This window comes from Corvus brachyrhynchos, unplaced genomic scaffold (genome assembly GCF_000691975.1).
Source record: "Corvus brachyrhynchos isolate BGI_N302 unplaced genomic scaffold, ASM69197v1 scaffold48, whole genome shotgun sequence".
Lineage (NCBI taxonomy): Eukaryota > Metazoa > Chordata > Aves > Passeriformes > Corvidae > Corvus > Corvus brachyrhynchos.
The window spans coordinates 2,765,971-2,779,157 of NW_008240027.1; the positions used below are offsets into that span (position 1 = coordinate 2,765,971).

At 41.3% G+C, this 13,187-nt stretch overlaps 1 protein-coding gene across 1 annotated transcript in view; it reads left to right on the plus strand.

Moving 5' to 3' along the window:
- The first annotated feature begins 6 nt into the window (after positions 1-6).
- Positions 7-13,187, plus strand: part of EFCAB14 (EF-hand calcium binding domain 14) — a 16,079-nt gene continuing 2,898 nt past the window's right edge. The window contains exons 1-10 of the mRNA XM_017743551.1: positions 7-64; positions 994-1,142; positions 4,192-4,337; positions 5,929-6,027; positions 7,799-7,909; positions 8,729-8,809; positions 9,660-9,851; positions 10,509-10,589; positions 11,427-11,538; positions 12,353-12,484. Of these exons, the coding sequence (XP_017599040.1) occupies positions 1,088-1,142; positions 4,192-4,337; positions 5,929-6,027; positions 7,799-7,909; positions 8,729-8,809; positions 9,660-9,851; positions 10,509-10,589; positions 11,427-11,538; positions 12,353-12,484 (1,009 nt within the window). The 5' untranslated portion in view covers positions 7-64; positions 994-1,087. The remainder of the gene's footprint in view (positions 65-993; positions 1,143-4,191; positions 4,338-5,928; positions 6,028-7,798; positions 7,910-8,728; positions 8,810-9,659; positions 9,852-10,508; positions 10,590-11,426; positions 11,539-12,352; positions 12,485-13,187) is intronic.

The following is a 13,187-nucleotide window of genomic DNA, read 5'->3' on the forward strand; positions in this document are numbered from 1 at the left end:
CCTCCGACTCCGAGTCCAGCTCCGACGAGGACGAGTTCGCAGGGGCGCGGGGCCGCTGCGGAAAGTGAGTCCCAGGCACTGCGCGGGGCCCCTGCTCGGACAGGTCCTGCCCCGGCTCCGCGGCGGGGCTGCGCTGCCTTCAGCGGGTCGGGTTCACGGCTGGGGGGCTAAAGGGGGGGTGGGAGGCTGGGGGCTGCCAGGGGACACTTGGAGCTGCACTGAGCGTGTCCGACCCCGTAGGTTGCCTGTCTGGGGATAGAAGTATCATCGAGTGACAGAATAGCTTGGGTTGGAAGGGACCGTAAAGATCATTAGTTCCAACCCCCAGCCATGGCCAGGGACGGCTCCTACTGGACCATCCCCTGGCTTTTGTCTTTTTCTCCTGTTTTGTGTTCACCGCAGCGCAAGTCCTTGTGGACTAAACTCGGGGGCAAGCTCCTGGGGATGCTGAGCGCAGTTACCAGTGTGTGTGCTCAGCGTGGCACAGTCCTGCGAGCTGGCGCAGTGCTGGCTTTCTCGGGGACGTGGTGTGCTTTTGCCAGTAAATAAGCTTTTCAGTTAAGTAACAGCATTAATAATGGGCCTCTGTGCATACCTGAAAGGAGGCATGTCTCAGGGAACCTTGGGCTTTCACAATTTAGAACGCTCTAGAAGTACTTGTTGTAACATTGTGGTAATACCTTGTCTTAAAGCATGTTTTCCAAGCTATCAAGCAGATATGCCTGACATAAGTTTATGTCAGCAGAGCAGGATATTTTAGTAACAGAAACCTGACAGCTGCTTTTAAATATGCTGAGGATCAATCGAATAGAGAGTAACAGCCCTGACCTGACTTCATAGCCTTATTTATTCCTGAAAACACTCTTTGTTAGTCCTGTCAGCCAAAATGTGTGCTGTTACAACACTGTCCCATACTTTGCTAGAACAGCATTTAAAATAAAACTTTTCTAGGCACTGCTGTATATTCACAAGCTGTTACTTTGTTTTCTGCAGGGGAGACTACCTGCGATGCTGCAGGTTCTGTTACCCTTTATGTGCATTTGTCATTCTTGCTGCTTGCGTGGTCGCATGTGTTGGCTTAGTCTGGATGCAGGTGGCTCTCAAGGAGGATTTGGATGCAATAAAGGAGAAGTTTCGAACTAGTAAGTATGAATGTAGCTACTATTTCACATTTTCTTTGGGCAGTATGAGGAGCTCTAGTTGCTTGCCTGCTCAGTCAAAGTCTGGAAGTACTGAGCAGACAAATCACTTCTGAATTGAGGAATGCTCTGAGCCAAGAACACTGAGAGTTGGTGAATCTAAGGTGAATGTTAGATGTTCTTGCCTGCTCTCTATCTTCTGAGGAGCAGGCACACTGGACTGGGTGGGCCTGTAGTTGCTTGCATATACATTTCTAAAATTCCTGACTTTGGTCTTTAAAGTGCTCTCTTCCAAGGAAAAACCCTATTAAAAAAATTCTGATCAGCCCTGTCAAAGCAGTCTAGGGAATTCTGAAAAAAAAAGAAAAAAAAAAAGAAAAATTCTTGTCTTGAACTCTTTTAAAAACCTCTGATACTTGCTATGGAGTTACTGCAATTCGAATGTTGCTTCAGTACTATATTTTCTCTCTGTATCCTCTGAATGTTCATCTTGCTTGCATTGACCTGTTCTTGTTCAACTTTTACGTCAGGTTACGAATAGTGTAGAGTTAATATGTTTAATACTTTGAGGTGTGGAGTTAAGGTGAAGTGTTTTGCTTGTAGGGCTCAGGTTTTCTCTCTCCATGTCAAGATTGCCATGCCAAGATTTCAATATAATAACTTCTGTAGAGCTGGGGTATCACAAATGGTGATATGTGCATATATGGTATGCTCTTGGTTCTCTGTACCTCACCTCTGGGCACAAGATGTGTTTTGGGGCCTTATGTTAGTAGTGTTTAAAATCCTATGTATATTGAAAAAGGTCAGCAAAGGTGTTTTGCTTGTGGTAAAAGAGGCATTGAGAAAGTGCATGTAGAAATTCATTGTTGTTGGTGTTTAGGTGTTCCTGTTCAGGCATGGGAGGTGGGGAGTTGTCTGCCAAGGTGGAACAGGCTGGCTGGGTGTGAGAGAATTGCTGATAGATGTGCTTTTGTATTAATTGATACTGGACTCTAAGAGTTGGCTGTAGTTGCTGTCCACCAGTTCTGGAGGATACCTTCAGTTCCAGGTGCTGCTTTGTGGCTGTGAGTGTTCCCAGCAGCTCTGCAGTGGCTGTTTCTGTGTTCTGGGTCAGCAACTGCTGCTCTTCGTGGACTGCTCCCCTTTAAGGGTGTGCTGGTGGTGAAGTTTTGCACGAGGACAGCATTTGTTGGCTTTGGTGTAGTTAAGTTTCATCATGCCTGTTCAACACAGACCTCTTTGTTAAAGCAGCTGTTCTCCCTGAGCGCGTTCTCCCTGTCTGGCAATTACAGATGGGCTTGTTTTCTTCTTAATAGCTCTGACAGAAGAGCTGTGCATTTAATGCTTTGTCTGGTAATAAACGTGTCAGATTTCCTTGCCAACATAATAGCATGCCTAGGAGTTGGATGGCAGCCTCATAATGAGGCACAGCATTTAAATACTACAACAAAAAAAGCAGGCAGTAAGAACAACCTGGTTCCAAAAGGTAACATTTTGCCTTGGTGAAATGTGTGGGTGAACAGAGAAACAAAGGCAGGTGACCCATCTGTCATACAACAAGTTTGGAAAAGGAACCTTTCTCTGAATCTTCATCCAGACTTTTTTCCCCATAAGAACAGATGTTTGTGGCAGTATTTGTTATGTTCTGCCATCCTTTGCACGAAGTGAGTATGCTATGAGTGCTTTTTATAAACAAGACATCTTTGCATCAAGTGTGTTTGGAATAGGAGGAAGTCATGTCGTGTTTTCCCTTCAGCTGTCAGTAATGATGCTAAGAACACGTGTGGCATTTAACCTTCCTAGTGCTGCAAAAAACTCTTCAAGCAGAGTCTCACTGTACACAGTGAGGGGGGCAAAACAGAAAATAATTTGTCTGTGAGAGCCTATGAAAATGAGATTTAGTGTGAACTGCTTGTGTGAAATGCACTATTAGCTCTCAGTCTGTTTTGGCTAAAACACACCTTTCAAGGTCTTACCCCAAAGTGTTGTTTGTACCTTGAGTGAAGCAGTGCAGATTACTTTGCACCTAAAAAGTTCTTTTAGCACTTGCTTCAAGAGAAGTGAGGTGGGTTTTTGAAAATGCACAGCTTTCCAGTTTTGTGTGTTTAGGTATCCACTCCACAGGCTTCTCCTTTTGACTGGAGTGGTCACACATGGAAATTTGTTCTGCTAGCTACAATACACAGAGGTCCCACTGCTCTTGGCAGTCTTGTCTGAACGATGGCTGTTTGTTGTGGAGCTTTCCAGTGATGCCTTACAGGTTGGAGGTGCAGATTTTGGAGAACTCTGTCATCTCCATCTCAAAACCTTTGCTTATTTGTTTCTCAGACCTAGGGATTTAGGATTGCCTCACAGCACAGCTAAACAGCTTAGTCACTGCAGATCTGGAAGAGCTGCATTTCTGAGGCTCACTGGAATTGCTTTGAGCTGCACGTTTCCCCCTTCTAGTATTAATGGTAGTAATAACTGACTTTATTTCCAAGGACCTTGTTTATTGATTTGTTTACCAACAGGCATTAATGTATAAGCTTATACATTATTTTTTCAGTTGTCTTTCTGTCACGCAGAGCAACTAATTACATTAATCTCCCTGGAATTCGCTTCATTGTCAGCAGCCCCTCTGCAGGCTTGAAAAGGGCACTGAGGTTCATTTCACCTGCCTCCTTTGCCCTGGGACTGTTGGCAATTCTTATTCACAGGCCCATTACTATTTCATGTTCCCCTGTGGAGGTAATGCAAAATAACTGCACTAAATAAAGACCTACTGAGGATGCCAGAATGACAGGACTATGCAAAGTGTTAAATTTAGTACAGTCTCTCTGGGTTCTCTCTGCAGATATTGGTACTCTTAAAACAAAAAAGAGCTGTCATTCTGAGCAAACACTGAATCCAGAATTGGCAATAAACCTGTATGAAGAAACTGTTATTGCCTTCTTTCACTGCTGTAGATGTTGCTGTTTGTAATTTGTTTTCTGCCTTTCACTGTTGTTTACTTGAATTTTTGTTTTGGTTTGACTTTTAAACATATTTAATTATTTTTTCATTCTTTTAGTGGAATCTAATCAAAAAACATCATTCCAAGAAATTCCTAAACTGAATGAAGATTTGGTGCAGAACCAAAAGCAGCTAGAACAAATTGAGACTGGAGAACTGGGGCTGAGTAAAATTTGGATAAATATCACAGAGATCAATAAACAGGTGAGAGGGGATCAGTCCTTGGTTTTGAAAAGTAATAAAATATTCCATTCAATTTTTGTAATGGAAATTAATTTTATCTAAGGATTTCTGTGACCGTATACGTCGCTCTTATTTTTAAAGTTAAAATAGAATATAAACCTCACTTTAAACAAGCAAAACCCAGCTTGAGCATCCAGCTGGGCTGGAGATTGATGACAAGAGGAGAAATTGCATAACTGGTGGAAAGAGTTCAGGCAGAATTTAAAAGAACCCAAGGACTGTGCAGTTCTTAATTTTCCTGCCAAATAGTTGTGATGTTTATGATGAGAGATTTGACATTTCAAATTTCTGGGAGTGTTTTGTAAGTGTGAAAAAGAGTTACCTGACTCAGAGCAAGCTCCTGTTGCTGCAAACAAAGGCCGGATGTCCTGTGAATATAAAACCTGCTAACACACACTCGGCCTCTGAGCTGGTGTAAATCTTGGCACTGTTGATGGGGCCAGAACTAAACCACTTACCAGAGAGCTCTTTGCTCAGCTGCTCTATTAAAACACACTTCAAGTGAAGCATCCAGCAAGGCTTTTACTGAAATTTCTGCCCTGGAGGGTAAAAGTTCAGAGCTGCTCACAGTGAATGGTATTGAGAGGTGTGTGGGGGGAACTCTGCTTGACACAGGTGCTCTGGTTTAATTTGTTAGAGTACTGAGGTGCCTGCTCAGATTGATTTTTCTTCAGTCCCATGTGGTGGTTAAGTGCTTACTGGGGCACACCTAAGAGTTTGATTTGCTTTCTTTAGCATCTCACTATTTTAGCCAGTTATTTAGGCTCTTCATGAGACTTCTAAAATGCTCTTATCTGCACCTGGGTGTTAAAGATACTTGCACATGGTTCTTGCAGGCCCTCAAGTTACCTCAGGATCTGGTTACAGTCTGAGCCAGATCTTCTGGGGATCAAAATTTTCTCTGTTTTTTTATCCATGAATTGTTGGGATGTGCTGCTGGGAATAATCTCAGCCAGTGTTCACAGCTGTGGAGCTAGGGAGTCTGCATGCCAGCTGATCAGCATTGACCTAATGTAAAATGAGGATCTTTTCCTCAAGTTGCGAAGCAACTTTGTTTTTTAACCAGAAGAAAGTGAATTTTAGTCTCTGTTCCAGTTGTGTAGTAGAGGGTTGGAGTGGTAGGTGCAACTTCTTTCCCCATCACTCAGCTGGAGAGGTTGCATGGCTTTGCTGGGTTTTGCCAGGTGGGTTTCATTGCTAAATACAAAAGTGGGTGATGGTTTCCTCCATGTGAGGACTTCTTGCACAATTTTTTAAGTCTTTCTTGGGCAACAGCCTCTCTCTGAGGATGAATGTAAAACTGGCAGAGGGTACCTTCTTGAAAAGAAGGGTCTTCTATGGCTCTCATTTAAAAAAAATAAATAAAAACCTGCTCTTTTGCAAGAGACAGAATATTTTTAATGCAGCCTACACAGGACTTCTTACCTAGTGACAGGGGTGTGTACGTGTATAATTTTGTATTGCCTTATGTTTTAATATTACACATCAGTATTGGGGAAGGTCAGAATCAGGATTATGTCACCTAATTCTAAGTGTTCTTTTTTGGTTTTAGATATCACTATTGACCTCAACAGTAAATCATCTCAAAAACAATATAAAATCTGCTGCTGACCTGATTTCTCTTCCCCTCACAGTAGAGAAACTTCAGAAGGTGAGTACTGTAAATGTGGCTATCACTAAATGTGTTCTGTGTGTTAAGCTGCAGCTGGGCTCTTGCAGACAGCAGTGACAATGGGAGCTGCCTGAGTTGCAAGGAATATTTGCTTCTCTTGTCTTTAAAATTTGACTTTATTTATTGTATGGTCCTGTGATAATGTGTGGCAGGTAAAAAATTTAAAGGCCTTTGTTTATCCCTTTTGGAGATGTATTTGTTTGTATTATACTGTCCCATGTGTACCCTGGAGCTGATCTTTCTGGTTACTTTCCTTCAAATTGCTAATCTTAATATAATGTAAGATACTTGGAAAAAGTCTGTCTGCAGTTTTATAACTGCATGCAAATAGGTGGTTTGTTTAGCTTTTTTAATTGGAAAAGGAAATGCATTGCTTTCTGTTAATACAATATCTTACTGTGTGCCTTAGCTGAGCATCTTTTACCAAAGAACTGTCCCATTTATTTTGGTAAAAAGAATGGCTTGTTGAGACTTGCAGAGCTCTTCCACGGCAGTTCTGTTTATTTAGCAATAAACATTTATATTGGGCTAACACCTAATGTTAGCAATAAACATTTATTGGGCTAACACCTAATGTTAGTCCAGTCTTTGTGGCATTATGGGTTTCCACATCTCATTTCCTATCCCTACAAAATTAATGTGTAATCAACAAGCTAGTGATATGCAAAGCAATGAGTGGTTTGGCTGATGGGGCTGCCAGGATTTATTTTTCTGGGAGGAGTACAAAGCTGTTTCCTAAGCTCCTTATTTGCTGCTGCAAGCAGGCTGGATTTTCAGAGTGTCCTGTCAGAAGCAGTCTTAAGGCATGTTGTTTATCAGGAGTAGTGTGGCAGCAGGACCAGGGCAGTGATTGTCCCCCTGTACTGGGCACTGGTGAGGCCACACCTCAAATCCTGTGTCCGGTTCTGGGCCCCTCAATTCAGGAAGGACACTGAGGTGCTGGAGTGTGTCCAGAGACAGGCAGTGGAGCTGGGGAAGGGTCTGGAGCACAAGTCTGATGAGGAGCAGCTGGGAGCGTTTATTAGATTGGAGAAAAGGAGGTTCAGGGGGGACCTTATCTCTCTCTACAACTCCCTGAAAGGAGGTTGGATCCAGGTGGGGAGTCAGGCTGTTCTCTCAAGTGGCAAGTGATAGGACAACAGGAAATGACCTAAAACTGTGCCAGTGGAGGTTTAGATGGGATAATAGGAAAAATTTCTTCACTGAAGGGGTTTTCAGAGAATGGAGCAAGCTGTACAGGGAGGTGCTGGAGTTGCTGTCACTGGAGGTATTTAAAGGATGTGGATAGGAGCTTGGGGACATGGATTAAGGGTGGACTTGGCAGTGCTGAGTTAACAGCTGGACTCAGTGTTAGAGGTCCTTGCCAGCCTAAGTGATCCTATGACAAGGCTGCATTTCTTATGTAGGATTTGGTTTTCTTGAGCCTTTTTCCTTGTAGGTACCATTCCTGAAAATACAGATGCCTGCTGGTGTTAAATCCTGAAGGATTACTGAGGGAGTTCCTCTCAGACTGGTTCATACTGGTGAAGGGTGCTGAAGGTGTCCTGAGGTCCTCCAGGGCAGAGGTTGCTTTGGGTATAATTTGCAGTTTAGAGTGCAAAGAAAGTTCCAAATTCTTCAAACTCCTGTGCATATTTTTGTGGCAGCCTGCCTGCAGTTTCACTAACAAAACATTGTGTTCAGCTGATTGGTACTTTGAGACAGTGCAGTTGAAGGAAGGCTGAGATTTCTGTCATCTTTTTTATTGCAGACTGTAGCCAACATAGGTAGCACCCTTACCAGTGTGGCTCATGATGTTGAAAATATACAGACTGCTATTGAGGAATACAAGAAATCCATAGAAATACTCCAGAATGATGTGGTAAGAAAAATGCTTTAACACTGCCTAATATGAAGCAAGTTAAAGAAATGCTTGGAGTTGTGCCTTTTGCCTTTGAAATACTTTTGAGGTTTCTGTAGGTTGATGCATTAATTAGTTAATCTTCTAATCCCTGTGTGACATCTCCTATATGGTACCAAGTTTGTATTTCTCCGGAGCCAGAATTGTTCCTTTCTACTCTTCTTATCCTGCATATTTTTGCTTCCTACTCCACAGATATGGGGGCTTGAGAGATGCTTCTGTGTGATGCAGGGTACTGCTTATGGTAGCTGTCTGCACTGTTTTAGGTTTGGGGATGTGAGAAAATTGAGATAGTTTGTTGGTTGAATTAAGAATCCATATCAGAATGAAATTACTGACTGTCTTTACCAGACACTACTCACTGTATTTATCCTGACCTCTCACTTGGGGTTGACAAACTGAGCTGGTAATTACAGTTTTTCAGCTAAACTGCAATTCAAGAATTCTTGCAGATAAAATCTAAATTAGACACGTAATAAGGCTTGATTCAGTCAGTGGGTGCTCTGAAAACATTGCAGATATGGCAGTGTGTATGGTAGCAGTGAAATGTGTATCATAACACTTCATTAAATGGAGAATAGTTAATTAGGAGGGTTTAATGAAAATAAATTTGGACCTTATGTGTTTGAAAGAGAAAACTATTAGCCTAGTTAAAATACTGCATGCACAGCAGCCCTGAGTGACTGTAATTGTAGCAAAACATCCTTAGCTCCAGTCTGCCACTTAATAAGCACTTATTCACAGGGATTTTCTAACACAATTTTCTACTTCTTTTCTTAGAAGGAATTAAAACAGCTGCCTTCACTTCCCTCCACTGTTGTGCCAAGGACTGAGGGAAATGAGACAGAATACTGCAAAAAGGTATTTTTCTTCCTTGCATAAGGGATTTTGGTACAAGTGTCATGGATATGTAACTTACCCATGTATTTTGCAGTACTGTAGTGTGCAAAAAGTATGGTTTTTATCAATACAATGCAGATAGCACACTTTAAAGCAAATCATAAGGGTATTTTGCTGTAGTTGGTTCCTGTGTATGTGCAAACAGGAGAATGCCCTGTTCAGAGAGTGGATTTTTTTTGTGTTCTGACGGGGTGAGGAGTAAAAAGAGTGAAACCAATATCTGACAAATTATAGGTGTGCTTTACTAAAGTAAATGAAAATAAGTTAAAAGCTTTTAATGGAGTGGATTTTATAGCAGGTACGTGCTAATCTGAGCAAACTTGGGAGTGGCCTGTACTGAGTCACCCTCAATGTAATGAGGTGTGGAAAGCAGTAATTCAGCAACAACAAAAAAAAGGTTAATGTGTAGGTGTTTAGCTGAATGGGTTGGAACAGAACGACTGCACTTAACTTACATCTAATACAGTCAATATCTTCCTCAAAAATGAATCCTGTATATAAATATGCCCAGTACATGCTTTCTTGGGGAAAATCATTGTTGTGCTTACAAAGCTTGACCTGGAAAATGAGATGAATAGGCTTTCTGTGTTCACTGGCACGGCTGAAGTGATTACATTAGCAACAAAGAGGTTAGCCCTGGGGAAGAATCTCAGTTTCAAACGTTTAGAAACTTGGAATAACTTTCTGGAACCTTCCAGCTGGATGTTTTCAGTGGTGTCAGTGGAGAGTTAAACTGGGTCAGTTATGTTGTTAATAGCAGGAGTTGCTGCACAGGTTGGGTAAACTGACACCTGCTGTGTCCATATTTCAGGAAAGCCAGGCACTGCATGCAGCTTTGGAACAGCTAAATAATACTGTAGTGGTGTACCAAAAGTTGAATGACATCAAACTTCTAAATGTGGATTCAGCCCTTGGCAACCTCAGCCGGAAAGTGACGCTGTTGGAAAACTCCCCCCTTGTTATGAAAAATCTGGACAAAAGAGAGAACTCGTCTACCATCGTGGTAAGAGGTGGCTCAGGGTGTCTACTCAGGCTGCTACTTCCCTTGCACTGCAGATACAGCTTTTCAGACCTAACTAAAGAAAATATCAGAGTGAAACTTGAGATACTTGGGAGTTCATTATAAAAGGCTGGAATTTGTTTCTGAACAGATTAAGAGTGTCTCAGAAGCAGAATTTTATTTATTTTCTGCAATATCTACAGGAAAATGTCCAAAACACTGTGACATTTAAGAGTTGGGTGGTTGCTTTCTGAGGCAGGGTCACAAACTGAGCTATGTTTTAGGAATCACTCTGGTATAGATCTGTTAAGCCACCCTGAGGAGCTAAGTGGGGCTCTGCATTTGTTCAACAGTGCTTAAATTCTAAAAGAAAAACAATAATAAAAAAACCTCCTAAATAAGTTCGTACGTTCTTCCAGTGTTTTCTGTTTGCCACACTGGGGCCAGTCTGTGAGAACGTGTTCTGTATGTTTAGCAATAAAGGAACATGATGGCATTGCTGTGGTAAATTACATAACCCATTTTTATGACTTCATGTTTATTCTACAGTGTATCTGCCCTGGTCTGTCTCTGCTTCATGTCTGCCAAATTTGAAGGAAAGAAACTCTGTTGTAGAAAATAAAAAGCACATGAATAAACTCTGCTCTGTTTTTTCTGAAGGGGAATGATGCAACTACCTCTCTAAAAGTGGAAAATGAAGATCAACTAGATAGTGAAACTGAGTCAAGTAAAGATCTGAAGGTAAAGTAAGGAAATACAAATAACACTGGATTAGTAGAGCATGTAATTGTCTTTCTAAAGATGTTTTAAATGGACCTTAATTGAGCAAAGTTCTGCAAAGAGGCACTAGTGGAGTCAAGGATGTGCTGGAAGCCCCTCTCAGTGATGGTCTTTCACTGGCTGGGAGTGAGTTTAACTGAATGGCCAAATTGTGGGCTGGGGATAGGAGGGGATGCTGCTGAGTTTAGTTTTCATCTGCTGGAAAGAAGGTGGGTGAGTGAACAGGCTGCACTGTCAGTTCTGGGCTTGCATTGATGTGAACTCAACCTGTCATCTGGAATGTACCAATGAAAAGAGTAAGGGAGCTGCAGATTAAAAAATGTGGGCCTTTTACTTAAACAGAGATACAGTGGCTCCTACATGAGGGTTGCCACTACTTGCAGACAAACCTTTGAAACGGCTGAGCAGTTTAATTAATGTATAAGTGCTCACTCCAAGTGGGCTTAACTGTTTTATATTACAGTTTTTCAGTGTCTTGCTCTTTTCTGTAGGAAATACAGAAAGTAAAAATCAGATTCTTTTGAAATGGGTATATGCAAAATAATTGCCTGGTTTTCAGGTTGAGGTATTGATTCTGTTGGTTTCCTACAGACCATGTAAATTTATTCATTACATCATCCCATAGATTCTTGTATTTGTTTGTTGTTTTTAAATCTTGTTTATAATTTTAAACTTGATCAGCCTGGATACCTCTAAGTCAGTCAAAACTGCTTACACATTTTAAATTACTACTTTTGCTGATCTTCTACATTTACTGAAGGGGTGCATTTTAAGATATTTTTTTCTGTACATATGCAGGAAACAGAAACTAGAGATACTCAGGTATCAAAACTAAAAGAGACTCTTCAACGGATGAGTGCTCTCACAGGCAAGCCAGAAAATGACAGACCCATTGAGGCATCAAAGAATGGTAAGAATGTCTTTTAACAGTAATCTGTAAACCTGGATGTTCCCTGTGTAATTCAAAGAATAACTAATTAAGGTGGATAATTCAGACTCTTCCTTAAGATTTTGATGAAGGCTTTTTAGTTAAAGCAGTAAGAAACAGGTGTTTCTAAACCAGAAAGCTGTATATGACTCCAAAAGTTGGAAGGTGACTTAAAATGTATATGGCAGGATTCCTGTGGATCAATAGCTGGTGTTTGGCATGCAGTGATTAACTGTAGAACTTTATACCCAGGAACATCTGGCTTTGCTTTTTCAAAATGTAAATGTATCATAGAGGAAGGTTCTCTGCCTCTGTGCTGACTTCGATTCTGCACTTCTGCTGAGCATCAGATTTTTAAATATTTCATTACAATAGAACTGTGCTGCTTGTTCATTCCAAGCAGGAGTTTGGAAGTTTAGACCTTGCTGTTAGGGAATGTTGATATTGATGAGGTGGAAGCAACCCAGGTGGGCAGATATAATTTGCTCAATGAAGCTTCTTCTGCACCCTCAGAAGGGGGAGCAGAAGACACTGCCAAGTCATTCTTTGTATGGGAGTTTACAAATACACACCTCCTAGTCCAGAATGGAGGATGAAAGCTGTGTGACTGTCCTTTCAATTATTGGTAAAAGGGGACAACACCACTCCCTTCTGAAATACTGCAGCATTCTTATCCCATACAGCTACTGTGATAAAAAAAAATTAAAAATTAATCAGTTTTATTGGATTTTTGTTTGGTTTTGCTAGTTGTAATTCTGTGGAATTAGTAAGACTAATAGAATTTGTTCTGTAACAGTTGAAAGTAGCCAGAGTACTACAGCAAAGCCCACAGAGCTATCAAGGGTGGCTTCAAGGTCAGCTGGTGACAACACAGAGAGGAACGGGCAGCTGAGCCATCTGTCCTTACCAGGAATTTCCAGCATTGAAGGTATGTCCTTTTCAGGCTGACCTTTTCTTCTGAGTATTTCATGTAAATGTTTAGGAGAGGATAAGTATAAACATTCTGGGAGATACGAGGTCAATTTTAACAGCTTGAGGACTATGGGCTTTAAAAAAATCCCAGCAATTAAGAAAAAAACTGAAAAGGAAGAATAGCATGTAAAAGAAAAGAAACTGAGATTTAAGCAGGAGTGTGCATTGTTAGTGAATTATAATTGTTTTGAGTACCCAAAGTATTACATCGAGTGCCCCAGAGAGTGGGAGAGAAGTCAAGGGCAGAATTAACGTGCTGAAGGAAAAAGAAGTAGCTATGAATGTGTATGTTCTGGGGCTTTTTTCTTTTCTGTATTTTTTTTTTTTGCAAGAGAACACTGCCTGGTCAGATGAATGGTTTCTGGATCTTGCTGTTCAATCTCTTCAGTTCCTGAAAGGGCAACTCTTTGCATCAGGAAGTGAATAGACACTTTTCCCTTTATATCATCTGTCCTGTTGGTATAGCAACTGTCATTCAGAGCTTGCTTTTGTGGGGGACAACTGCATCTGCATGCAGTTAGTGGCTGTAAAATGGGCTGTTAGCTGTGGCCAGAAATAGGGATTACTTTCTTCAGATTTAGTGTAATTTAATCCAGAAATGTTCATGCTTTTTTCTCCTAAACTGTTTTTTTTCAGCAGCTTGTGACAACATAGGAGGC